We start from the raw sequence: 26,505 nt of genomic DNA on the forward strand, positions 1-26,505 counted from the left end.
GTGGCCGCAACATTGGTTGTAGTGCCAACGGTTGTAGTTGACGTAACCTATTAAGAAGTGACGTTTTCCCTCATTTAGTTGCATAATGAATTTGTAAGATTGCAAAAGTTGAAAAGATACACCTTTCAAAGACTATCTAAAAATGCCTACTAATGCAATCTTTTTGATAGGAATTTTAAAAAAAAATGATCTTAAGAGGTCTTTATGGTTGCAGCTTCAACGTGAAACAGCTCAAATCGTCTCCAAGTCTGATAAGGAGTAGGAAAATGCGAGTCTTCACAAGTCTTTTCACACACCGTATCGAACGTGTCTGATATCACATAATATCAAAATATTATTATCAGTCAATATCACTATAAAATTGCATCAACCTAATATCTAATTATTATGCCACGAATTATTATTTTTTTCGAAAACGTTGTTGAGTATGAGACATTTAACATGTAAGAGAAACACTCAGCAAATATTGAGCGATTAACAGTACGACTCAATTTACAAGTCAGACAGTCTGATGACGTGAACGTTCAGCGATTAACAGTGCGACTCAATTTACAAGTGAGACAGTCTGATGACGTGAGCATTGAGCGATTAACCGTACGACTCAATTTACAAGTGGGACAGTCTGATGACGTGATCATTGAGCGATTAACAGTACGACTCAATTTACAAGTGAGACAGTCTGATGACGTGATCATTGAGCGATTAACAGTACGACTCAATTTACAAGTGAGACAGTCTGATGACGTGAACATTGAGCGATTTGACTTAAACATTATATTAAACAAAGTTCTTGATAAAAGCATAAATAATGTCATTTTACTACACATTCAATCATATTAAAATTGCAAAAATTAAACACTAAACAGAACACACGAAAAACGTATTAAAACTATCGCAGGCAACAGGTTTACAATCGACTATTTTTGTAATGTAATGATGTGTTACAAATTGAAAAGCAGACTTCTGACAATATTAAAGTTGACTTGTGTAACTGGGTGGGGACGATATACGGAAATAAATGTGGGCGGGGTTTTAATATTGTTATTAGTCAAGTACCTATAATCACATAAAGTGGGAGGAGTTTTTAAAAATCGACGATGATGCAATTTAAATTGTATTGAGTTATGAAAGATAAACCGGAGTCAAGTGATCATACCGGAGTTGGAGTGGTGGTCTTGTGGCTAGAAATGATGTTAACTGTTGTAGTGTGGGCATGGATTCCGGCTTGTGGTGGCAGATGATGCTTAGGCACGGACCGAAGTGCGACATTGTATTAGTGGCATGTGCGCAATGCGCTTTGTGGTACTCCACAGCTGTAAACAAGTTAGTGGTCTTTGCATGTCTGATTTATTTATTTCACTGTTCTGTGTAGATTATAAATACTAATAGTTTATGTTAAATCTAATAAATTAGTAAAACATTCCGAAAATGAAGAATTAATACGGAGTCCCAAGCTACATTTCGTTGTCATTATGTTGATCTCTTATGTATGAAAGATTATAACAAACTTATGACATCTGGCTCAAAATATAGCGCGAAAATTAAATGCTCACAATAAGTAGTGCAGCTAAGAAAATCACAGACAGTATACAAGATATGACAAATTTATACAAATGAGAGAATATAATTTGTCTATTTTTTTTTCTTTGGGTATAAATCTTTATAAATATTTTTGCGGGAGGGCGTGGTGGAGGGGACTAAAACTTACAATGAATAGTATGTCAATCCATTGGATCCACATATAACCTCAACATTGTTTGGCGCGCATGTCTGTTGGATAGCCAGTGTGCAGGTTAAATATTCGACCGCACTCAGATTAGGGTCGATGCCTTGTCAAATAAAAATGGTTGTATACTATTAAGAATTCCAGCGGGAGGTTGTGCAACGGACAGAACTAGAGCGATCACTGTCGTGCATGTAATACAGCACCAACAGCATTTATTAGCTCTTAATCATACAAGTTCAATTACATGGACGATAATAATTATGATTATTAGGTAATGGTAAAACTTCATGTCGAATTGTCAGAAAGAAATTATGGTTTGGTAAATGATTTTATTAAGAATTTAATTCATTTGCACTTTCATTTTAATACATATTTTATTATAATTATGAATAATATAACGCCCCTTTAGATATATAAATATATATTTAAATAAAGATACATTTTCACATGTGTTATACTTGTAATTATCAATAAACTTATCTATCGATTTTATAAAGTATAAACACATGAAATTATACGCCATATTTCACAGACATATAACACGCCGATTAAAGGTAACTAATAGTGTTATCATGGTCACCAAGAAACAGAAACTTGAAAAGTTAAATTCAATACTAATAAATAAGGATCGTAATGTGTATATCTGAGACATTACCATGTATTTGAGTGGTCGAGCTGCAACTACCCTCGTGCGCTAGGGCGAGTACATGGGCCCCATGGTCGGGCTTGAGTGTGTGACATCTTGCTTTAGCAAGCTCGCATCTAAACATTTAAGAAAACATGTTACAGCTCTATATGCAATATGATTGAACAATTAAAACGAAGCAACGCAATAACATGTACACATTAATTCCACGTCATTATAAATATATCACAAAATATATCAAAAACAAATGTCACGAAGTATTTATCTCTTTCTTCTATTTTGATCCTACAAAAACCATATCAAACACACCACACCAGTCAACATTTGTGTTTCAACAGAAAAGATACAAGGTTAATGATAAGTCAATGTTAAAGTTGCAAAAACTCTTCTTGGCGTCTTATATAAAGCGTCTGTTTGTTTGGATTGCTGTTCTACACTCTGTCTCAGACCACTCCACGATATCTTGGTTTATGGTAGTGTTGTTCGGGTCTAGACGACGGAGACTATGACGGCCGTATTGGTAAGACAATGAGTATCCCCATAGCCCAAAGTACCGGTAATTATTTTTGAAATCCGCAATCCTTTCCTTTCCCAGCATGGCGCTGCAATTTTGGTTTCTTAAATCTCACCTAGAAAACTGTGTGGTCATAAACTAATATATTTGAAATTCATAAACTTTTAAGAACGCTGCATTTGGGGAAATTCCTTGTTTTGTTTTTTTAAAACTGACAGAAATCACACATTTTCATATCTATTTGCCTCTATCTAGTTGTTTTCCCCGGCAGCAAACAACTATATCGTCTATTTCAGCCATATATGTTCACATGTCGAACAATAACACATTGTATTACGATATATTTACGTATCTATGAATATAAGTAACGCCATCAAATACATATTGAAAGTGTAACAAAATGGGCATCGACATAAATCCTTTTTAATTTTTTCCCTTATTGCTTATATGCAACACAAGTCAATGACGAAAGCACGTCGGAAATCAATGCTTTTAAATAACATTTTCGAGGAAAATGATGCTTGATCATTGGTGTACCAAAGGTTGAGTGTACGATTGTCAAAGTTTAACCATTGCACTACTATTAACCCTTTATTTACAGCTCCGCCTGCCAGCATTCATATCAAATTATCGTTTTGATTCGATTTATTATAGTGGAGTAATGCAACGTAGTTACCTATCACATTTTCATTTCACTGATATACTCACTTGTTTGGATACGTATGCTGGTCGGTTCCACATACAAGATCGATCATCACATAACTATGGCAATCATGGAGTTCATGAATAATATGTTCGCATTCCTTTGGATCAGTCGTTACTAACGCCACTTGTATGCAATGCTGTGGGTCATGGTTGCAGTCCACATGGTGGGGATCTGGCGCTGTGTTCATATATGAATAACAGTATTCCACAATAATAATGTTTGATAATTACAACTCGTGATCAACACGTCCAAATAGAGTCATGGACCACTGCTTTGCGCACGTTTGTGCTACATGGTACTTATTGATTTGGAATAGGCTAATGGCAACATGCCTTAAATAATGGTCTAGTGGATAGTAACACGTGAATTATAATGAATCTCGAAAGGTGATTCTAAAAGTTAAGTTAAATAAGCTATATTTATAACAAATTATAGTGAATTGAAATGTAAGTATTGCACGAAAACTATTTAAACGAATCGAAATTGTTGGTTGATGTTGTGAAAAATAACGATTATTTGACAACTTATTATAGGCAATTGATTTAATCAAACACTAAGAGTAATGCATACTGATATAAGATACATTTGGTTTAATTTTTATTTCAATAAACATACTCAAATGGCTAAATGAAATTTTATGATAAGCTTTTTTAAATATATATTGATTAAATTATAGTTCAATACGATTACCTGACACAAAACCAATTGCAAAGAACAGATACACCAGAGCCATGGTTCCTGTGTCGAATGAAGACGTCTTGGTCTGTAAGATAAGAACGAGCTTTTTCTTGTTTTATCGTAAGGTTGCCAAGCCACAATCTCGTATGTAACACGCTTTGATTCGTAACATGTTCCCATGCTACTTTTAAAATAGACATTGGTGCAATTTGAATAAATGGTAAAGCATTGTCGAATTTCGGACTCCTTCAGGCGCCGCACGATTTCTATGTATGATTCAAGTGAGATCATAAACAAATGCCAGATAATCTAGTCCAACGTACACATATTTCACAAGCTATTTGAATCCGACCGCAACAACCGGAAAACCGACATCAGGCGTCAAACAATCGATTAGTTTGGCACACGGACTAACGCAATATGTTACATTACTTGAACTGAAATTGATATACATTAGATCATCGCGATCGGTCATTCCCGCCCGAAGTCTGTAAATTAATATTCCTATACCCTTGTAATAACTGTTCGTCGGGCAGTGCTTTTCTTGAATACTTAATGTACGACGCTGATGAAATTATCAGGGTTGGTAATCACGTGAAAGTCGAGTTGCCGAGACAGGTAATTTTCGCCGTTGGGTACCCTTTATCACTTGTTTAATTGTGTAAAAGCCGCTCACATTCCAGCCGTATCAGCAAGAAAGGTACTTGTGTTTATTTCGTATTACAGTAATACATGCGTATTCGCTCTATATTGCGACATTACTCGCTCCGCAAGTTCTTAACGGGATGCCCTACTTACAACTCAACTAAGAAAATTCACAGCGAGTTAAGTCGAGATACGCAGTCTTACTGATATGGCTGGAAAGTGAGCGCTATTTAAAACTTAAAAAAAAAGGAATAAAGGGTATAAAACGGCGAAAAATACCTGTTTCGGTATTGACGTCGCCATCTTGACTATCACGTGATAACCCGACTCTGCTTATGATGATGACTGCTTACTTGTTGCGCGATAGTTGAATACAAGTCTTTAAGGGATGGCGACTGCAATTATATCGTGTAAATAAGTCGGAGAACATGTCAATTTTGACATGGTTTCCAAACGATGTGATATACTTGAGGGTTCATGAGTTTCACGTAATTATTCGTTGTTTCTTAGGCCACGAAAGTAATAAAGGACATTTACCCATTTATGCATAGCGTCTAGAAAAAAGGCTTTTGCAAACAGCGTAGACCCAGATGAGACGCCGCATGATGATGCGGCGTCTCATCAGGGTCTGCGCTGTTTGCCTACAGGAATTTCTGTTTGAAATATTGTAAATATTGAAATAAATATTCTAGACATCCCTAATTTTGGAAATAAATTTATCCAATTTAGAAGGATGGGAGAGTCCACTAGGCATAAATGGGTTAAAATCTTATTCTGTTAATTTGAGCAACACTAAGGCATATTTCTAGCTGCTACGAAAAAATTAGTTTTTAAGATGTGTAAGTTTTGTTGGTTTTCTTAAATGAAATGTTTGCTAGTTGGGCCTTCTTAAATATATTACAAATGCAAAGCATTCATTCACTTTCAAGTTATGTCACACTTCTTACAATATCGGTTTAAAAATGTTCAAAATAAGATCTCGAGTACTATTTCCTACACATGGATGACCCGTATACATTACATATAATATATCGTATGTATTAAACATTATATGAAATGTGTATGTCGCAAACCATTCCTGAATAAGCTTGCTTCGTGCTACTCAATCGGTCACCTTCTTTGAAGGTTCTGAACAATACATTTTTATTTGTGAGTGTTAGCTCACAAATAATGCAGACGCAAAATTTCAAGTTGGTTCGGCTTATCTACGGAGAGCCACATAACTTCCACATCCGCGCGAGAAAGAGTTGTATAATTTATGCAACAGGTTTGAGTTCTCCAACTATGTTAATTCATAAATGGAAACATTATATGAATATCGCGTTAAATGTAATAGTTTCAAACGGAGCTTATATAGAAAAGAATCTATAAACAATGATAGTTCACTTTCTGCCGCGTCTTCATAACGTACTAGCTCATTCATAATCTGAGGCTATTAATAGATGCGGCTGTCGATAAACAAGGGAAAGTCCAATTGCATGGCAATCTCCACGCAAAGTTGTCGATCCTTGCTCTCACATACACCTCAATGACGTAGTAAAGGTCATTCATAATCTGAGGCTATTAATAGATTCGTGAAAACAACGCAATGGTATAACGTTACGCTTATTTATATTCTCAATTTATAAAACGTTGAACATGAGTAAAACCATAACTTAAGCGATACGATAGACCACAACAAAAATGCTTCATAATTGCTTAAACCGAATATAACAAACAATTAATTATAATAATAATACGAATGGTCTGTTTCGTAGCCTAGCTCGTTCATGCTTCTACAGCGGGGATTTCAGGGAAACTTTCTTTTGTTCTCAACAGATAGCGGCAAACTTTTGAATTTACGGATGATACGCAACGCTCGATTGATAATTGTCGGCTCGGTTACTACTTACATGTACCCCGGCTACATGTTAGTATACTTACATGTACCCTGGGTACGGTAAAAAAAACTAAAACGTACCCGGCCGACATTAGACTGTACCCGAGTTTTATTCTCGCCCAAAATGCGATGTCGTAAAACGCGCTACCGATTACCGTTATTACGAAACAAACTTCTTTTTTTTTAATGTATCAACACGCTTTTTGAGTATGCGTTTTGATAATATAGAGGCCATTTAACAGAAATTTGACATAAATATTAAACTAATTAATTTAAAAAAACAACAACCGACAACGACCATTTTAGCGTTTATAACAAGAACTATCTTTAAAAATGTAGTCGGCGTATACGCTGACTTTGAAATACAGTTTGCAATTTACTTTTCTACATAAATAAATAAAATGAAAACAAAAGTTTAACTATTGTGTTTTTTTTTCACTTGTAAGTTGCATATTCAACGCATTAAATGTGTGTTAGCATTGTCAAACCACACATTAGTGTAATTAGATAAAAAAAATATACTACGGTAGTGCACATCATATGTGTCCTTACATGCCTTATTATGAGTATATTTCTTTACTATCGAAATATATCGTATGTTAATATTTGATTAAAACGCAGTTTTCTTACGACACATTTAAATCACAAGTTCATAGTCGCGTCATGCGAAAATTGGTCTTATGCATTTCGGCCAGCGTTTGTTAAACCCAACATGTGCATTTGCGAAGTCAGGTCAGAGGCGATGCTGTTCATTATAATATCACTCAATATGTTATGGTCTCATTATGTATCTCCTGACCAGACTGAGAGATGCGCATGCTGAGTGGACTATATATATATGATGGGCGCATATGGAATAAGACTCATTTTTGTATGACGAGGGTCATTAAAAATCTCAAGTCACTTAGAAATGAATATAACCAATAGAATCATTGCAAGATGACGGTTGGACTAGCTTCCTTGAAGTTCGGACATTGACAGTAAGTTTTGGAATTCAAATTCTGTTTATAATCATAAGACGAAACATAGTTTAATGATTACTCTATCAGTTAATATAACAATTAAGCACTTCAACCATAATCTTTTTTATGGGATAGTGTAATGGTTGGGTAAATGATAATATAAACAATAGCAGTTTGTTTACATTATGAAATAACAGATAAATTAACAAGTAATGAATACTCCAGGGCCTTACAATATTCAGTTGTCATTACCATTTTCATCATACTTTATATGCTTTCAGAACTTCCAAAAAGAGTCATGTTGTTGTTAATTTGTCTAAGTTATCTCTATAAAAATAAATATGATGACAAAAAGTGCACACAAAGCTCGACCCGTGCGTTATAACTCAATCTTTATAAATTTGAATAGCGTGTTTTCATTTCAAACTTGCGATTAATTTTGAAAAATGAATATTGTCTTAAATTATGCAATAGCGAACAACTTCAGTGCCTTCAGCGCTTTGATTTTTATTTGTGAGCGTTAGCTCACGAATAATGCACATGCAATTTAGCTACGGCTGGAACCGTAACCCGTGACTGCCTGGATAACTGCAGTAAACTTTAGCAGACGATGAATACTAAAAGCGTCTGCTTTAACCACCGCATCTGCCTGTTTTCACTGGTACAGTATTTAGTGTGTATTAAACAGCTTGTAAGACAACGTTGGCCAGTCTAGTGTTTATCATTGAAATCTGTACATATTTGCTGCTTTCAGGGAAAACGGGGCGTAATGCATGTCAAATAAGATTAGCTTGTGCACACTGATTAGCTGTATCAATGATTTAAAAACAACACATTTCGACCTGTGTTTTAAGACATACTCTTTATAAAAAAAGAATGGGCTGTGGTCATTTCAAACTTCCGAAATAAAAAGCTATAACATAATTTTGAGAACTGAGTTACGTCTAAGATTATTCAACAGCGAACAAATTCAGTGCCTTCAGCGTCTTTATTGGTTTAAAGCGACGAAAAGGCCAAATAATCTTAAACAACACTAGAATAATCGGAAAATATCAACTTAAAAATAATTGCAATCAAACTACTTTAAAACAAGAGCTGTCACCATAGGATGACTTATGCCCCCTTTAAACGCTTGATAGAAGTTATGAGCTTTTTTCGAAACCTAAACGCACATTTCGAAACCTAAACGCGGACAGTAAGTTCAACGTCAAGGTCACAGGGGTCAAAATTTTGCGTGCGTATGGAAAGGCCTGTCTTTATACACATGCATACCAAATATGAAGGTTATATCTCAAGGGATATAGAAGTTATGAGCATTTTTCAAAACCTAAACGCAGATTTCGAAACCTTAACGCGGACCATAACTTCAAGGTCAAGGTCACAGGGGTAAAAAATGGTGTGCGCATGGAAAGGCATTGTCCATATACACTTGCATACCAAATATGAAGGTTATATCTCAAGGGACAAAGAAGTTATGAGCATTTTTCGAAACCTAAACGCCGATTTTGAAACCTAAACGCGGATCCTAAGTTCAAGGTCAAGGTCACAGGGGTAAAAAATTGTGTGTGTATGGAAAGGCCTTGTCCATATACACATGCATACCAAATATGAAGGTTATATCTCAAGGGACATAGAAGTTATGAGCATTTTTCGAAACCTAAACGCAGATTTCGAAACCTAAACGCGGACCCTAAGTTCAAGGTCAAGGTCACAGGGGTAAAAATTGTTGTGCGTATTGAAAGGCCTTGTCAATATACGCATGCATACCAAATATGAAGGTTATATCTCAAGGGACATAGAAGTTATGAACATTTTTCGAAACCTAAACGCAAAGTGTTACGGAAAGACGGACAGACCGACGGACGGACAGACGGACGGACAGACGGACAGACAGACGGACAGTCCGATCACTATATGCCCCCTTTTCTTCGAAAGGAGTCATTGAAATTTAAGGAATGGATTTCCGTTGTTTTCATGTAAAACATACATCACACTCACGGAAGCACATATAATATATATATACAACGTAGATAACAGTTGTATTATTTAAAGTGTATGAACAAATCAGAACATAGAAATTGAACATATAAAAGGAAAATTATTGACCAATACCTGTTCCTGCTCTATTCATTAGCACAGTTATATCACACTTCGTGACATAATTTGACCAATCATTGCTATAATAAAAGCGCGTATCACGTTTCATGACAAGTCTTATCAACTTCCTAGTTCTAATTATTTGGATTCCATAAATGCAACTTTTATGATATTACAGACACACAAAAAACCGTGAAAATATTAAGTAGAACGGCCCGAATTTTATGTAAATAATATTTAAATTGATTTGTTGGCAAACACTTGTTTGTTAACATGTGTAATGACTTGTAATAGAAATGCATGTGCTGTATTGTTGATAATTGCAGACATATGATGAAGTTTCGTTAGTCTTTAGGACTCAAAACATCTTTACTAACTGAGCCTTTTTACATTTCCAGATTTCCTTCATAGATTTACATATCAACTTTCGACTTTCGTAGGCTGACTCATATCCTACCTCTAATTAATTGTAATAATGCACTTGTGATGATGGTAAAACGCCCAGGTGCTGATTTAGGAACAGACATTATTTGATTAAAACCAACAAATAAGTTTATTTGTATAGATTTTTGTGAAAAATGGTTATACAGACTGGTTTTAATATGCAACTTTTGCTGTGTAAACAAGCATTCTCAGGGGCGTAGCGTAGGAACAAATTGAGTCGCGTTCTGAGAAAACTGGGCTTTATGCATGTGCGTAAAGTGTCCGCACCGGCTAATCAGAGATGGCACCATTTTATGGTATTTTTAGTTTCAAGGAAGTCCCTCCTTAACAAAAATCAAATTTAGACGGAAAGTGTCGTCCCTGATTAGCCTGTGCGGACTGCACAGGCTAATCTGGGACGACACTGTACGCACAGGCATTTAGCCAAGTTTTCTCAGAACAAGGCTCAATTAGTTTCGAATTCACAGTTTCATCCGCGTCCATTTTTATTAAAGTCAGTAAGTGCTTATGATCGTTAATTGTAGACGTAAACCATATACGTGGAAATAACAGCAGTTTATTTCAAAGAATATAGTTATATTTAGTTTACTGTAAACTAAATATTATTGATGTGTGATTGCTATACCCTCTAAAAACATGATAATCATTTATTTGAAGACACAGTGCTCACCAGGGGCTCTTGTCATGATTTAATTTATAATATTTCTTTGTGCATGTGTTAGGGAAAATATGTTTGTGTACTAGAAATTCACTCTTTCGCTTGAAGGCTTTAAAATAAATGAGACTTTGTAAAATGGCGGGAAACCTCATTAAGTCATTGATAAAAACCAATACAAATAATAAATAGTATTGTGCTGTTTGATCGATATTTAAAAGGATATGAGTAAACGGACCGTATGAATGTCTTTACTTAAACTTATTCTGTCTGTTTACGATAACAAATAAGTATCCTTTGTTTGATCTTGTAAAGATCGGATTTAATTGGGTGTTAAATCCTTAGCCTCATCTGATCAGCATCATCGTCAATGCCATCATACTCATCATTTCTTTATTATTCTGCTCCTCTTTCCTGTTCGGCGTCGTTGTAGTAGTCATTGATATTGATATCGACATAATACGTCTTGTTCTGTAAAAATTTGGCAAAATGCATGTGCGTAAAGTGTCGTCCCAGATTAGCCTGTGCAGTCCGCATAGGCTAATCAGGGGCGACACTTTCCGCTTTAATTGTATTTTTCGTTTAAAGAATGTCCCTTTTTACCGAAAATCTAGTTTAAGCGGAAAGTGTCGTCCCTGATTAGCCTGTGCGGACTGTACAGGCTAATCTGGGACGACACTTTACGCACATGCATTATGCCCAGTTTTCTCAGAACAAGACACTCATAATCATCATCATATTTTTCTTCTATTTGTTGTTGTTGCTCTACTTCTTCACTATCATCTTAGCGAATTTTCATAAGTCCATGAGACGACATTTTTGTTATTTTAATATCGGTGCCGTTCATATGTTTTACTTACATTATCGCAAGAAAAAAAAGATGAATTAAAGTAAAATAACAGTCAAGATATCCGAAAATTCAGTATTTTTTCTTTAATTTATTAGTCGAAAACCTATTTATGTACACGTCGTAACGCATAAAAAGGCTGTTAAGATATCAACTTAAAATACCCATTTGAAGTATAGTACATATATTTGGAAACACAATTGTGTAACGTTATTCGTTATACTGTAGTATTCTTGTGTGATTTGATGTAATGAAATGATGTAAACAACATCGTACAATCCCACATAAATGATCAACGATGCATATTAAGCAGTAGGATTGCCGAGTGATGATAAATTCAACCGGGCGGGTTTAGGTGATTGCAATTATGAACAAGCAGTTTTATCAACCGACCATTAACCGAACTACAGCCACTGGCTGTATGAGCGAATCCGAAGTCACCTCTTAGAATTACACATTTGTATAGATAATCTTAATGAACAGTGTATAAACGCATATATGCAAGCCGACAAGTGGCCAACTAACTAAGTGTGAGTCTCCCGATGCCTGGCCTGAAAATTTAAGGAAATAGTATTATATCGCCCAAACATATCAATCGTGCGGTGCAACAGAAATATGCATTGGAATGTTCTGACCACTATGAAATATCAGCTAACATTTTCTTTAAACTAAAACGGGTGCTATCCGATGAAAAAAACTGTTAGATTGATATCCTGCATCGGCAGATTTTAACTGCTGTGATTAAAGTTCAGTATCGTAAAGAATACGATTATTTTGAAAAACTGACAAAACTAAGATACTTTATGTTTGAGTGCATCCAATCTTCTGTATTCTAAACTGCACAGAAACTCAAAGAAATACAACTCATGTTAAGAAGATAAAGTTGTGCATGTTAATTATGCCCCTTACCGTACACCATTTTATTTAAACAACTTTAACCACATTTTGGAATTAATTGCGTCCGTTAACAACGTGCGCCACCCCTTTTTACGTGATAAATGCATTGAAAAATAAGCCAATGCTACTTCCGAGGTGGCGATAAAGACTGGATGTTTTGAAGTTTCTCTGATAATTCCACCGACTGAGTAGGTTTTATGTTTTCCAATAATTTGCATATTTTGAAAATCGGCCCATGCAGTGCGATTTGGCGAAATTTTAATCATCCACACATATACGACAAAATATATGATAACAACATCAACAACAACATGATGATGATGATGATGATGATGATGATGATGATGATGATGATGATGATGATGATGATGATGATGATGATGATGATGATGATGATGATGATGATGATTATAATTATAATTATTATTACTATTATTATTATTATTATTATTATTATTATTATTATTATTATTATTAGTATATTTATATTTATTATTATTATTATTATTTGTATTATGTTATGAGGAGAAGGAGGAGGAGCTGTTGGAGGAGGAGGTGAAAGAGGAGGAGGAGGAGGAGGAGAAGGAGCTGGTGCAGGAGGAGCTGGAGGAGGTGGAGGAGGACAAGCTGGTGCAGGAGGAGAAGGAGGAGGAGGAGCTGGAGGAGGAGAAGGATGAGGGGGAGCTGGTGCAAGAGAAGCTGGAGGAGAAGGAAGAATTAAGAGTAGTGCATACAATACAGGTTTTAATTCGGCTTATGGCAATGTGAGAGCAGAATTACTTCATTTAATAAGCATGTGTTTTTGTTAAAAAATTCCTTGTATACTGCATGGTTATGCAACATGAACTTTTGTCACCGATTTCAGTCATATTGAAGGATTTATCCTTAAACCTTAAAGGGGCCTTTTCACAGATTTTGGCCTGTTTTGAAGTGTGTCATTTAAATGATTTATATTGAGAAATGTAGACATTGGCTCGTTAAATCTCCAGTAATAAGCAAGAATAAAATTAAAAAATAAACAGAAAGGGGACCCTCAGCAGGGCTCGAACCACTGACCCCTGGAGTCCTGGAGTAAAAAGTCTACCACTTAGGTCGCTCGGCCATCCTTCCTGATACAGTGGCCGATGTATTTTATACCTTACATAAGTAACCATCGTAGTTTCACAAAATATAACGACAACATTAACTTTCCATATTATTAATTTGTTTTGCGTTGCAAGGCTTTATAATTTTCAGGTTTTTAAATCGTAAAAAGATGCATATAATGGCCTTTTTTAGAGATTGGTAAATGTTCAGTATTACTGTTTCCTCTCAAATATGATTTATCATAACTAAAACGAAAATTTGCGAATCTGGAACAACTTTTTTCAGTTTTGTCAATTTACCCAAACGTGAAAAGGCCCCTTTCCATCGGGTAAAACTGCAAGAAAAGCTGTCTTTTATGCACTAAAGATTTTTGCAAATCATATCAATAACTTGAGATATTTGCAAAAATAAAGTTCTTAACGGTGTGTTTACAATCTGTCCAGCCCGTGTGTAAATTCCTGAAGACCCCGTTGATTCTGCAACAGGTTTCTGTATTTGAATGATCATTAAATCACGAGCGTATGTTTCATAATAGATAGATTGAAACGCGCGTTTTAACTCGGTCGCATTCCTGGAATTAAAGCTCAATTGCGCACAATTACGTCCACAATTCGTTGGATAGCGCACGCAACTAAATTATTTACAGGCCTAGTTTACCCATTAACAGTTAATGTTTGAATAAAAAAATACAGTACTTTAATTAAACACAGTGTAATATACCTTATTAGTTTCCAATCATTTTACTATGAAATAAATTATAAAACTTAAATGTTTTCATTTTAGTGTGGACTTCATTTTGCACATTACGCACATGATCAGTAGCATACATATGCATTAAAATGTCCGGTAAGACAATAAATAAAAAAATTCTTTTTAAGTATTGTCTTTTTACAATATAAAGCCAAAACACGTTTTGAATTCACATTTACATACAACAACAGTAAAAAGTATGATCTTGCTACAAAACATGCAAAGCATGCAACATTTTCCCGATGGTGCTATGCAAATAAAACACTAAGGCCTCAATTATAGTCCCATACTTGCTATACGGCTACATAAAAAATCAAATATAAGTACATGCAAATCATGTTCAAAAATTAACGAAGAACTCATAAGTTTGGCTAAGCCATTACGTGTTTAACCCATTAATGCCGAGCGTCTCGAAAAAAGGCCTTTGCAATTAGCGTAGACCCAGATGAGACGCCGCATGATGCGGCGTCTCATCTGGTACTGCGCTGTTTGCTTAAAGGAATTTCTGTAAGAAATATTCTAAATATAGAAATAAATATACTAGACATCCCTAATTTTAGAAATACATTGATCCAATTTTGAAGGATGGGAGAGTCCATTAGGCATAAATGGGTTAAAGGACGCTGATATCGATAATAAAGTACAATACCAAGTGCCCATCGCGATAGGCAGTGAGTGGGCCTTTATTTTTCCAACTCTTACGTATTTAAACTTAGTTGTGCTATAAGTCGAAAGCGTTATTTATCACATGCCATACTCTGTTTCCCATGTAATATAACCATTACCAATAGTTTTATCATACACATGTGTAATATACTTCGTTCGATTGACCACACATATTGTTATTTTGCAGAAACGACGTTGTGCACAACGTCAAATGACGTCACGAAATGTAAACAACATTCGGGATTTATCATAATGTTTGCGTAAATATTTCTTTAATTTGCTCATGTAAAAGCATGTGATAAAAAAAGATCTGACACTCGTCATTTCATACCATATTTTATTAAACTCGTCCAGATATTCGTTAGTGAGCTCGCCAAAGGCTCGCTTACTGACAAAAATTCCTGAACTCGTTTAATAAAATATGGTATGATATGACAACTCGTGCCAGATCCTATATATATACCCATGTTATCTATTATGAACCTTTGCTCCATTTTATTGAATTCAACAGAGACGTAAGGCTCATATTTGAGTCGCGTTCTTAAATAAATGGGCATAATGAATGTGCGTAAAATGTCGTCCCAGATTAGCCTGTGCAGTCCGCACAGTCTAATCAGGGACGACACATTCCGCCTAAATTGGATGTTTGCTGAGAAGAGACTTCATTTAAACGAACAATGTCCTAAAAGCGAAAAGTGTCGTCCCTGATTAGTCTGTGCGGACTGCACAGGCTAATCTGGGACGACACTTTACACACATGCATTATGCCAAATTTTCTCAGAACACGATTTATTTATTATCCAAGCACTGTTCTTGTTTTGTATTTATTATTTAGATATAGTATACAATTATAATATTTATCTTGCAAAAAACATAGGTACATTAGACTATAATTTTTATTGCAATTTTAAAACTATGTTGGACATTATGTGGTCATTATGTATTAACCTCTCACTTGTGACACTTTCGTGAAAACAGTTATATTGCGTGTATATTTATATAAAAAAAATGTTTGAAATTTTATATTTTATATTTACTTCAAACGCATGCTGTTATTGTATATGTATGTTTATGACGATGACCTTTATAAGCTCAAGTCTAATAAACTATTCTGTTCTGTTCTAATTATCATATGCTATCACGATGTTTTTAATACACAGCGTAGTGCGCTATCTCTTGTATGTAAGATTGTATAATTATTATTCACTGGAAGCAAATGACGGATATTAACGTACTATAAATTCATATAAAAGTGCATGTTTGTCAAATTTCATGAATCGCGTTTTTGATGAAGCACATAGTCTGCAATTTTTCGTCTTTACTCATCGTGTCGGGGCATAAAATGCATTATTCAAAAACCTTAAATGTGTTTTAAAGCCATTTGACAGTCCATTAATAGTTAGAAACAATTCTAGCAATGTTCTTGGCATTATTTTATGTCCAACCAAAGTAAATTAGCCAACATAAAAATCATAAAAACAACGCTTCAAATAATTATTATCTGTGACGTTTCATTACATAAACCCACGTTATTCGCCCATATCAGATTCTAATACAAACATCTTACATTCCCTACGCAGCCTGAAACCAATTTGAGCATACTGAGCTCTAATTTTTTTAAGTACAGATTAGAGATAAAATTTTGGATGCCTGAATTTCATATCTTTTAATGACTTTACTTCAATTGCAAAACGGTTATTACTTCGCACAGGACTTTTGAAAACTGGGGACTTACCAGAATATTATGGATTCTCATGCACCGCAGAACGTGAATCCTACAACTGTGAACACGTAATGCTACATGGGAATATGTTGCAAATATGAAAACTAGGTTTTAATGGTTTCGAATGTGGTTGTGACAGCAAATGAAGTACTTTTGTCGATGATTCCACATTACGCGATGTTTACGAAGGCTATTACACTGAATATATTTAATCTGATTGAAGCCAAATGTTCACCGCTTAGCAAATAATCTAACGATTTATTATTATAATAATCGGTTAATGCGCATGCGTGAAGATGGCGGTCGAAAATTTTCAAAGTAAAAACCACATAACAAATATTAAAAATTCAGGTAAATTAATCGTGTAATGAAAATCAAACTGCGAAAAAATGGACTTTGGATAAACTTTGACGACCAGGAAACGCATGCCTTCTAAAGATAAACCGGATAACGGTCAATCAAGCTCAAATCGTAACACGAGGAAGAGAAACAAAGGAAAAACATGGCGCAAAATATCCAAGTGTCAACAGGTGCGAGTCAAACCGGACAAATACAGGCAAGTCAGCCATGTTAGTTGTTTAATAGCCCTCAGTTTACCCATATGACTGGTAATCCGTACGCTTACCTGATGAACACACCCACTTTCCCTGGGCATGGGTTTATACCCCCAGCGACGCCATCGCCAATGCCAAGCTCAGACATATTGTCCGCAAATTTGGATAGATTAAATGCAGTAGACAAGAAACTCTCGCAACTTGATCACATACAACAAACAGTGTCCAGCATAGTTCCTCGAATAGATGAAATGGAGCAACGGATAACCAATTTTGAAAGCCGCATCAAGGACGTTGAAAAATCGTGTGATTTTAGTGGCAGTGCGATTGAAAATCTAACAAAAAGATGACTGAGTATGACTGAATATTAAAATCAACTAACAACTTACAAAGTCGGGAACGTTCAGTGAACCTTAAAGATTCAAAATTGCAGGCAGAAATATCGGACCTCAAGTGCAGAAGTATGCGCGAAAATTTGCTTTTCTTCCAAATTCCTGAGGAGAAAGACGAGCAATGCGACAAGAAGACATTGGAATTCATTGAAACCAAACTTCACGTGCAAAACGCTAAATCCGACGTAGAGATCAGAGACGTAGATAACAGAGATAAGCAGGTCGCCAAATATCGGTAAACTCTCGCCCGTCGCGGGTTTCGGCGAGTTAAGCGCTCAACTGTTTGTCGGCTGCCACGGTAGTTAACATGCTTATCAACATTTCTGAAACACGCTTTCGCGTTTCAGTTTTTGCGATTTGAAACAAATAAACTGTTATGTATTATTAATATGAGAATGTATGCGGTACTATCACACAATTGTAATGTGTCAATTAAAATAAATCACATGCCGCAATGTTGTATTTAGCGATTTTATTCGCCTCCAGTTTGAAAAAACACACACCATGATAACCGGTATTTAATGATGGCCTTTGAAATACGATACATTCAAATAAAGAAGCGATTATAATCTTACGACAAACAACTAATAATTGGTTGTTTAAATTAGATTTTTGTTTTTCATTTTAATTGCAGTGTTTAAATTTGATAAATCCGACTGCCATTTACGTGTAGTATAATTTGAATAAAGCTCTGAACAAATTCTTCATCTTATGGAGAGAATCTATTCTTGGTCTGCTCTAATCGACTGTTTGTGTTCATTGCTCTCTTAAATGACCGCTAAATTCAATGCACGATTTTACCAATTATAACATTATCACATAGAGTACATGTATAGAAATCTTCAGACCCGTATACTGTGCCATTCTCCGTAATTAAGCATATCGATCCAGTTATGAAGTTACTTTTCTGTGTCTTTTCACAATGTCTGAAACGGATATTGATTTGTTAAACCTCTCTGAGTCTGCGGTACAACAAGTCGAATATAGATTTGTTAAACCTCTCTGAGTCTGCGGTACAACAAGTTGAATATAGATTTGTTAAACCTCTCTGAGTCTGCGGTACAACAAGTCGAATATAGATTTGTTACACCTCTCTGAGTCTGCGGTACAACAAGTCGAATATAGATTTGTTAAACCTCTTCGAGTCTGCGGTACAACAAGTCGAATATAGATTTGTTAAACCTCTGTGAGTCTGCGGTACAACAAGTTGAATTTAGATTTGTTAAACCTCTCTGAGTCTGCGGTACAACAAGTTGAATATATATTTGTTAAACCTCTCTGAGTCTGCGGTACAACAAGTCGAATATAGATTTGTTAAACCTCTCTGAGTCTGCGGTACAACAAGTGGAATATAGATTTGTTAAACCTCTCTGAGTCTGCGGTACAACAAGTCGAATATAGATTTGTTAAACCTCTCTGAGTCTGCGGTACAACAAGTTGAATATTGATTTGTTAAACCTCTCTGAGTCTGCGGTACAACAAGTTGAATATAGATTTGTTAAACCTCTCTGAGTCTGCGGTAAAACAAGTTGAATTTAGATTTGTTAAACCTCTCTGAGTCTGCGGTACAACAAGTCGAATATAGATTTGTTTAACCTATCTGAGTCTGCGGTACAACAAGTCGAATATAGATTTGTTAAACCTCTCTGAGTCTGCAGTACAACAAGTCGCATATAGATTTGTAAAACCTCTCTGAGTCTGCGGTACAACAAGTTGAATATAGATTTGTTAAACCTCTCTGAGTCTGCGGTACAACAAGTTGAATATTGATATGTTAAACCTCTCTGAGTCTGCGGTACAACAAGTCGAATATAGATTTGTTAAACCTCTCTGAGTCTTCGGTACAACAAGTTGAATTTAGATTTGTTAAACCTCTCTGAGTCTGCGGTACAACAAGTCGAATATAGATTTGTTAAACCTCTCTTAGTCTGCGGTACAACAAGTCGAATATAGATTTGTTAAACCTCTCTGAGTCTGCGGTACAACAAGTCGAATATAGATTTGTTAAACCTCTCTGAGTCTGCGGTACAATCTGAGTCTGCGGTACAACAAGTTGAATATAGATTTGTTAAACCTCTCTGAGTCTGCGGTACAACAAGTTGAATATTGATTTGTTAAACCTCTCTGAGTCTGCGGTACAACAAGTCGAATATAGATTTGTTAAACCTCTCTGAGTCTGCGGTACAACAAGTTGAATTTAGATTTGTTAAACCTCTCTGAGTCTGCGGTACAACAAGTCGAATATAGATTTGTTAAACCTCTCTTAGTCTGCGGTACAACAAGTCGAATATAGATTTGTTAAACCTCTCTGAGTCTGCGGTACAACAAGTCGAATATAGATTTGTTAAACCTCTCTGAGTCTGCGGTACAACAAGTCGAATATAGATTTGTTAAATCTCTCTGAGTCTGCGGTACAACAAGTTGAATATAGATATTGTGTCATGGGATGCCGAGGACTTAAATCTGGATTTACTTCTAGGTATACCGATTATGATGAATATTGTGATAGTGAATTATGATGAATACTATGATAGTTAATTTGTTCAGGACTTTACTCAGTCAATTGTGTATGAGTGCCCAGAATGCAAAGTTAATGAAATGAACATATGGATTCCGTTTGTTGTAAAAAAGCATCATCTAAACTTGAAAAGTATGTCCTCTTATGTACATTATGATTAAGTAAAAGGCATGTGTCCCGGCTGTTACAGAGGAGCCTGTGCAACCATTTATGTGATAAAGTCTCTTCATAAACCTCTGTAGTAACAATTTTAGTCAGTGCAATAAAAGAATGCATGAACATAGTTTTTACAGTTTAATATTTCATCAAAACTTCATATTTCATGAGCAAATATCAATACACATTGCATAACAAAAATTAAGCAATTTATCAAACATAACACATATTAAGCAAGTTGTTGATATAACAAATAACATATTGGAAGAAAACAGCTAATATTCTGCAGTTATGCAGGCAACAAACATGTAAGCTAATGCATAAGAGCCATTATCGTTTGAGGCAGGATATAAATATTGCTGAAGAATAACCATAATCACATAATTTTTCATCATGGCGATTGGACTATAAATGTGACTTAGAGTGTTGACATGTTTAGAGTGTTGACATGTTTTTACCATAGCCATATAAGGAAAAATGCCTCTCCCCCTGGCCATGTTTTTAAAACAACCGGAACCATTTTCGAACTTTTCCGAGAAATCATTGGGACACATTGTTTGACCAAGTTTCATGAAGACCGGAAAATAAATGTGGCCTCTTGAGTGTTAAAAAGTTTTTTTTATAGCTATATATAGACATATAAGGAAAAATGCCCCACTCCCTGGTGCCAATGTTTTTCAACCAACCAGAACCATTTTTGAACTTGCCCAAGATATCATAGGGACACATCTTCTGACCAAGTTTCATGATGACGGACCATAAACCAGAACCATTTTTTAACTTGTCCAAGATATCATTGGGACAAATGTTCTGACCAAATTTCATGAAGATTGGACAATTTATGTGGCCTCTAAATTGTAAGCAAGGCAAATGGTGACGCCCCACAACACACTGAGCATGACAGACAAAAGGTGATCACAAAAGCTCAACAATGGCACACTGTGCTTAGGTGAGCTAATTGGCAAAAAGATAATCACTAGAAATGTGTTCCCACAAAAAATGGTCCTGAGCAACTTCCTAACAATGAGCATACATACACAATAGTGTGTCCTGCTTCATTTACACATACTTTCATACTTAATATGTTTTGCCATTGCTTTGATCTGAATGTAAACAGAGCATTTCCAGGTCTCTTGCGTGCATATGAACAATATATGGCTTTGGATCACTTCATTAAGTTTGTAACACTCAACCCTGTTAGGTACAGTGATCTCAACTTGGCAGACTCCAACGGAAGCTGAGCCTGGTTCGGTTGTTGACGATGACAAACCACACTTAGTTGCTTTGTCTTAAAACAATGCGATGTTGAGAGAAGTATCGTCCTCAGTTCTCAGTTATGGATTCATCCTCATTGAGCAGGAGATGATCGACAAGTGCTGTTCGGGATGATTCATCAAGTAAATGTCGAGATCGCTTTTGCACCCCATCACTCAGTCGCTCCCTCCTGGGCCTGGCCAAATTGAAAATACCAATGAGCATGGCAGATGAGCACCAAATCATATGATATTTATTATATGCTATTCTAAATTTAGATGAAAAATATAAATGCCTCATAAAATTTATAAAGAAGGCATATAAACATGCATTTTATAATGTTTCCTGATGAATTCATGAATACATTCATTGTCATATTTCAGCAAATGAACAAAGAAAAACAATAAACAACCAATCAACCATTTACACCACACGATACCTGGTAATAAGTCAAAAGTTTGTCTTATTACCTGGTATAGTGTGGTATTAAATATTACCTGAGCTAACCCACCTTATTAAATTACTTTACTATATTATAAATTGATCAACAAGAACCATTAGGATTAATATTAAATTCTTATATTAATAATTACACGACTTAATTTAAAAATTAAATCATAAAATAAATGATTAATTAATTTAAACCTTCCTCAACTTATAAAACAGAAGCACTTTTTAATTAAGCACATTCATCAACGGTTTGAACTACACAAAATAAACAAACTATCATTTATACGAATTTACACAAAGTAATATTGCGAATGAGTATGATGTCTAATTATACATGATTATTATAAAAAGTTGATTAAATTTGGGAGGGCTAATGATATGATCCATAGAACATGCTGTCACCATGTCTGGCACCATACTGTCTCTGCCATAATAAATTTGAGATCTATCTACTGATAATGCATATTTCACCCATATAGCCAAAAACTAGATGACTGAAATGGCAGCTCTGTATGGAATATTACATAACATTAGTAACTAGGGTCAATTTGACATCTGCCTTGGAAGGTTTTTATGGATATTTGGGAAAGCTAAGAAAGGAATAAAGGAATCCCTAACTGTGCGCACTTAAATTTAATCAAGATCATTTAATTACAGAGATATGCTAAGCTTTATTGTTTTTGAAATCAATAATGATGAGGCATTTAACCATATTCATATTATAATTAAATTTCTTTATTGTCAAAATAAAAATTTGGGCAGACATAAAACTCAATTGGCATGCCAAATAAAATGATACCATATTTGATGCGATCCATAGTTTATATTTGACGTTTTAGTCACTGCAACTATGAAATGTTTGGATTGAAACAATTTTTGGCTTAAAGAAGTCACCTGCAAAGTGGGGTAAATAAAATATGTTGTAATTTTCTTATGCAAAAGAATATCACACTGAAAATGTGGGACTATATAATATACAATTAGCACTCTTTAAAAATATAAGTTATGATATATTGCAATGGACCCTTTTTTTAGCTTTGGTCACTCAAAATATGCAAGGTTTTTGCGGAAAATCAAAATGACTGAATGCAAATACCTGAAAAACAGGACAAATTTAAACTTGGATAATTTCATTATTAAAAGGAATATCAAAATGAAAATAAGGGCAGCCTTAAAACTCAGTCTGCACTTTAAAATAATACCATTGATGATATGATCCATAGAACACGTTCTCAGTTTTAGTCGTTAAAACTATGAAGAGTTTTGATTTAAACAATTTTTGGCTTATAGCATGCACCGACAAAATGGGGAAATTTTAATTTGGTGTAAATTTCTTATTTAAAGGCATATCACAATGAAAATATGTGACTTAATCAATTACAATTAGCACTTTAAAAAAATATAAGTAATGATATGATGCAATGCACCCTTTTCTAGCTTTGGTCACGCAAAATATGCAAGGTTTTTGCGGAAAATCAAAACGACTGAATGCAAATACCTGAAAAACAGGACAAATTTAAACTTGGATAATTTCATTATTGAAAGGAATATTAAAATGAAAATAAAGGCAGCCTTAAAACTCAGTCGGCACTTTAAAATGATACCATTGATGATATGATCCATATAACACGTTGTCAGTTTAAGTCGTTAAAACTATGAAGAGTTTGGATTAAAACAATTTTTGGCTTATAGCATGCACCGACAAAATGGGGAAAATATAATTTGGTGTCAATTTCTAATTCAAAGGCATATCACAATGAAAATATGTGACTTAATAAATTGAAATTAGCACTTTAAAAAATATAAGTAATGATATGATTCAATGCACCCTTTTTTAGCTTTGGTCACTCACGTAAAAATATGCAAGGTTTTTGCGGAAAATCAAAACGACTGAATGCAAATACCTGAAAGACAGGACAAATTAAAACTTAGATAATTTCATTTTTGAAAGGAATATCAAAATGAAAATAAGGGCAGCCTTGAAACTCAGTCTGCACTTTAAAATGATACCATTGATTATATGATCCATAGAACACGTTTTCAGTTTTAGTCGTTAAAACTATGAAGAGTTTGGATTAAAACAATTTTTGGCCTATAGCATGCACCGACAAAATGGGGAAAATTTAATTTGGGGTCAATTTCTTATTCAAAGGCATATCACAATGAAAATATGTGACTTAATAAATTACAATTAGCACTTAAAAAAAATATAAGTTATGATATGATGCAATGCACCCTTTTTTAGCTTTGGTCACTGGAAATATGCATGTTTTTTATGGAAAACCAAAATGGCTGAAAGCAAGTATGTGAAAAATAGGGTAAAATAAAAACTTGCACAACTTCATTATTTAATGGAATATCACGCTGGGCAGACATAAAACCCAATCAGCACTTTAACATGAAACCATATATGATGTGATCCGTAGTTTATATGCGAAGTTTTATTCGCTAAAACTATGAGGAGTTTAAATAGAAAATCAAATGCATCGGCAAAATGGGGTAAATAAAAATCTGGTGTAATTTTATTATCTAACAGAATATCAATATAAAAAGGTGTGAATTCATTAAACCGAATCAGTACTTTAATACAAAAATCAAATATAATAATATCCAGGTCATATTTTCTTAGTTAAATGTGTCACAAGTTTACTGCAATTGGAAAAAAACGTGTGTTTACCGAGAATAGCGTAAAATTAGTAATATTTGTAACGATTCTTACCGTAACCTCCAATGATGTCCCTTGTTTACTGAACTGGTCTGGTGAAAACATTATCCAGCAATTTAAAAATAACATATTCAGTCAATGTCAACAAAGAACTCGCTCTAAATTCGCTCTTTAGTTTGTAGCTTTTACCCGCTTCGCAAAAAAATGGCGTCGTCAATATTTCTCTTCAAGTCTCGCGAAATCCCGTAACGGATGAGAACTCGGCACGCTTTATTATATAAATTGGGCGACTTTCCAATCTCTGTTATCTACGTCTCTGTTGTTAGATATATGCAAAGCAACCAATATTCGTATCGTGAATGGACGGTTACATAACGACTACAATTTAGGGAATATAACATGCTGTACACATAATGGTGAAAGCGCAGTAGATTATTTATTAACTGCGCGTACAAATTTCAGATATATTTTAGATTTTACCGTAAACAATTTCACGGAATTCACTAATCATGCGCCGCTAACATTTAATCCCCGCACGAATAACGCGGTTTTTACGAGTAATAGTAATCCGATTGTTTATTTTAAATGGAAACCAGAGAACAAATGCGATTTTGTACGTGATGTATCGTGCGATGTACAGAATCTGGAACAAACTTTATTATCGCAAATTGATTCAAACGCTGACCCTGATATTTTAGTGGGAGAATTTTCAAAATATTTAAATTTAAAGAGGAGAAATTATTTTAAGCGCATTATAAAACCTGAAAATAACCGATTTTTATATTCTGATAAAAATAAACAAAAATGGTTTTATGAAGAGTGTAAAAACAAACAATCTCAGCTAACAAGAGCCTTATACGAGTACAATCTAAATAAAAATGAACGTACGCGACAACAAATGATTTCTATGAAGAAGGATTACAAGTACGCATGTAGGAAAACGAAATTAAAATATAACAGTGACCAAAGCAAGCGGATGAATAATATGAGCCAGAAATCACCTCGTGAAATTTGGAAACTGTTCAAGCGAAAACCGTCATCACAAATCTCAGACACGATACCGTTAAGCGAATTTAGTGATTATTTCAGTAAATTAGCCGACCAAAGCAGTGTAAATCTGAATTCTTTTGACGCCGAAACTTTCTTAAATGAATTTGACAATAGGCAAAACACACACCCGTCGTACCCCGAACTAGATAATCCCATAACGATAGAAGAAATAATAAAGGCAACATAACGATTGAAACACAATAAAGCGCATGCACAGGACAATATAATATATTAATATTTTACTGAAACATTACATGTGATTTCAAAGCCGTTAGAAATATTATTTAATAACATAATCATTATGGATAAAAAGTGTTTTCAACGCAGCTGGGCGTCCGGAGTTATCATACCAATACATAAACGTGGCGACAATACAGAACCAAATAACAATCGGGGAATTACGTTAATAAGTTGTTTTGCAAAACTGTTTACAAGTATAATAAATGAACGTCTTAAACAATGGGCGGAAACTAATAACATTTTAACGGATGCGCAATTCGACTTTAAACCAAACTGTAGCACAGTCGATGCAATATTTATTCTTA

At 34.8% G+C, this 26,505-nt stretch overlaps 1 protein-coding gene and 1 long non-coding RNA gene across 6 annotated transcripts in view; both read right to left on the reverse strand.

Moving 5' to 3' along the window:
- Positions 1 to 16,952, reverse strand: part of LOC127852916 (uncharacterized) — a 17,813-nt gene extending 861 nt beyond the window's left edge. Inside the window, exons 1-6 of one of the 5 annotated variants that reach the window (XR_008036365.1) lie at positions 16,934 to 16,952; positions 4,283 to 4,355; positions 3,595 to 3,769; positions 2,382 to 2,488; positions 1,157 to 1,829; positions 1 to 47 (exon numbers count right to left, since the gene is read on the reverse strand). The exon at positions 1 to 47 is cut by the window's left edge and continues 123 nt beyond it. Coding sequence is in view for 1 of the 5 variants with exons in the window: in XM_052386957.1 (XP_052242917.1) it covers positions 1,705 to 1,829; positions 2,382 to 2,488; positions 3,595 to 3,769; positions 4,283 to 4,355; positions 5,195 to 5,218 (504 nt within the window). In the remaining 4 variants the exon portion in view is untranslated. Of the gene's footprint in view, positions 48 to 1,156; positions 1,830 to 2,381; positions 2,489 to 3,594; positions 3,770 to 4,282; positions 4,356 to 4,780; positions 4,800 to 4,946; positions 4,966 to 5,194; positions 5,234 to 9,868; positions 9,888 to 16,933 lie in introns of those variants that run through there. The other 4 variants (XR_008036364.1, XR_008036367.1, XR_008036366.1 and 1 more) reach the window with 4 other exon arrangements.
- A 3,714-nt stretch (positions 16,953 to 20,666) lies between these two features.
- Positions 20,667 to 25,166, reverse strand: LOC127852927 (uncharacterized). The gene is made up of 2 exons (XR_008036368.1): positions 24,965 to 25,166; positions 20,667 to 21,991 (listed from the first exon to the last, which is right to left on the reverse strand). It is a non-coding gene; the product is annotated as an uncharacterized LOC127852927 (long non-coding RNA).
- Positions 25,167 to 26,505: the final 1,339 nt, after the last annotated feature.

This window comes from Dreissena polymorpha, chromosome 1 (genome assembly GCF_020536995.1).
Source record: "Dreissena polymorpha isolate Duluth1 chromosome 1, UMN_Dpol_1.0, whole genome shotgun sequence".
Taxonomy (NCBI): domain Eukaryota; kingdom Metazoa; phylum Mollusca; class Bivalvia; order Myida; family Dreissenidae; genus Dreissena; species Dreissena polymorpha.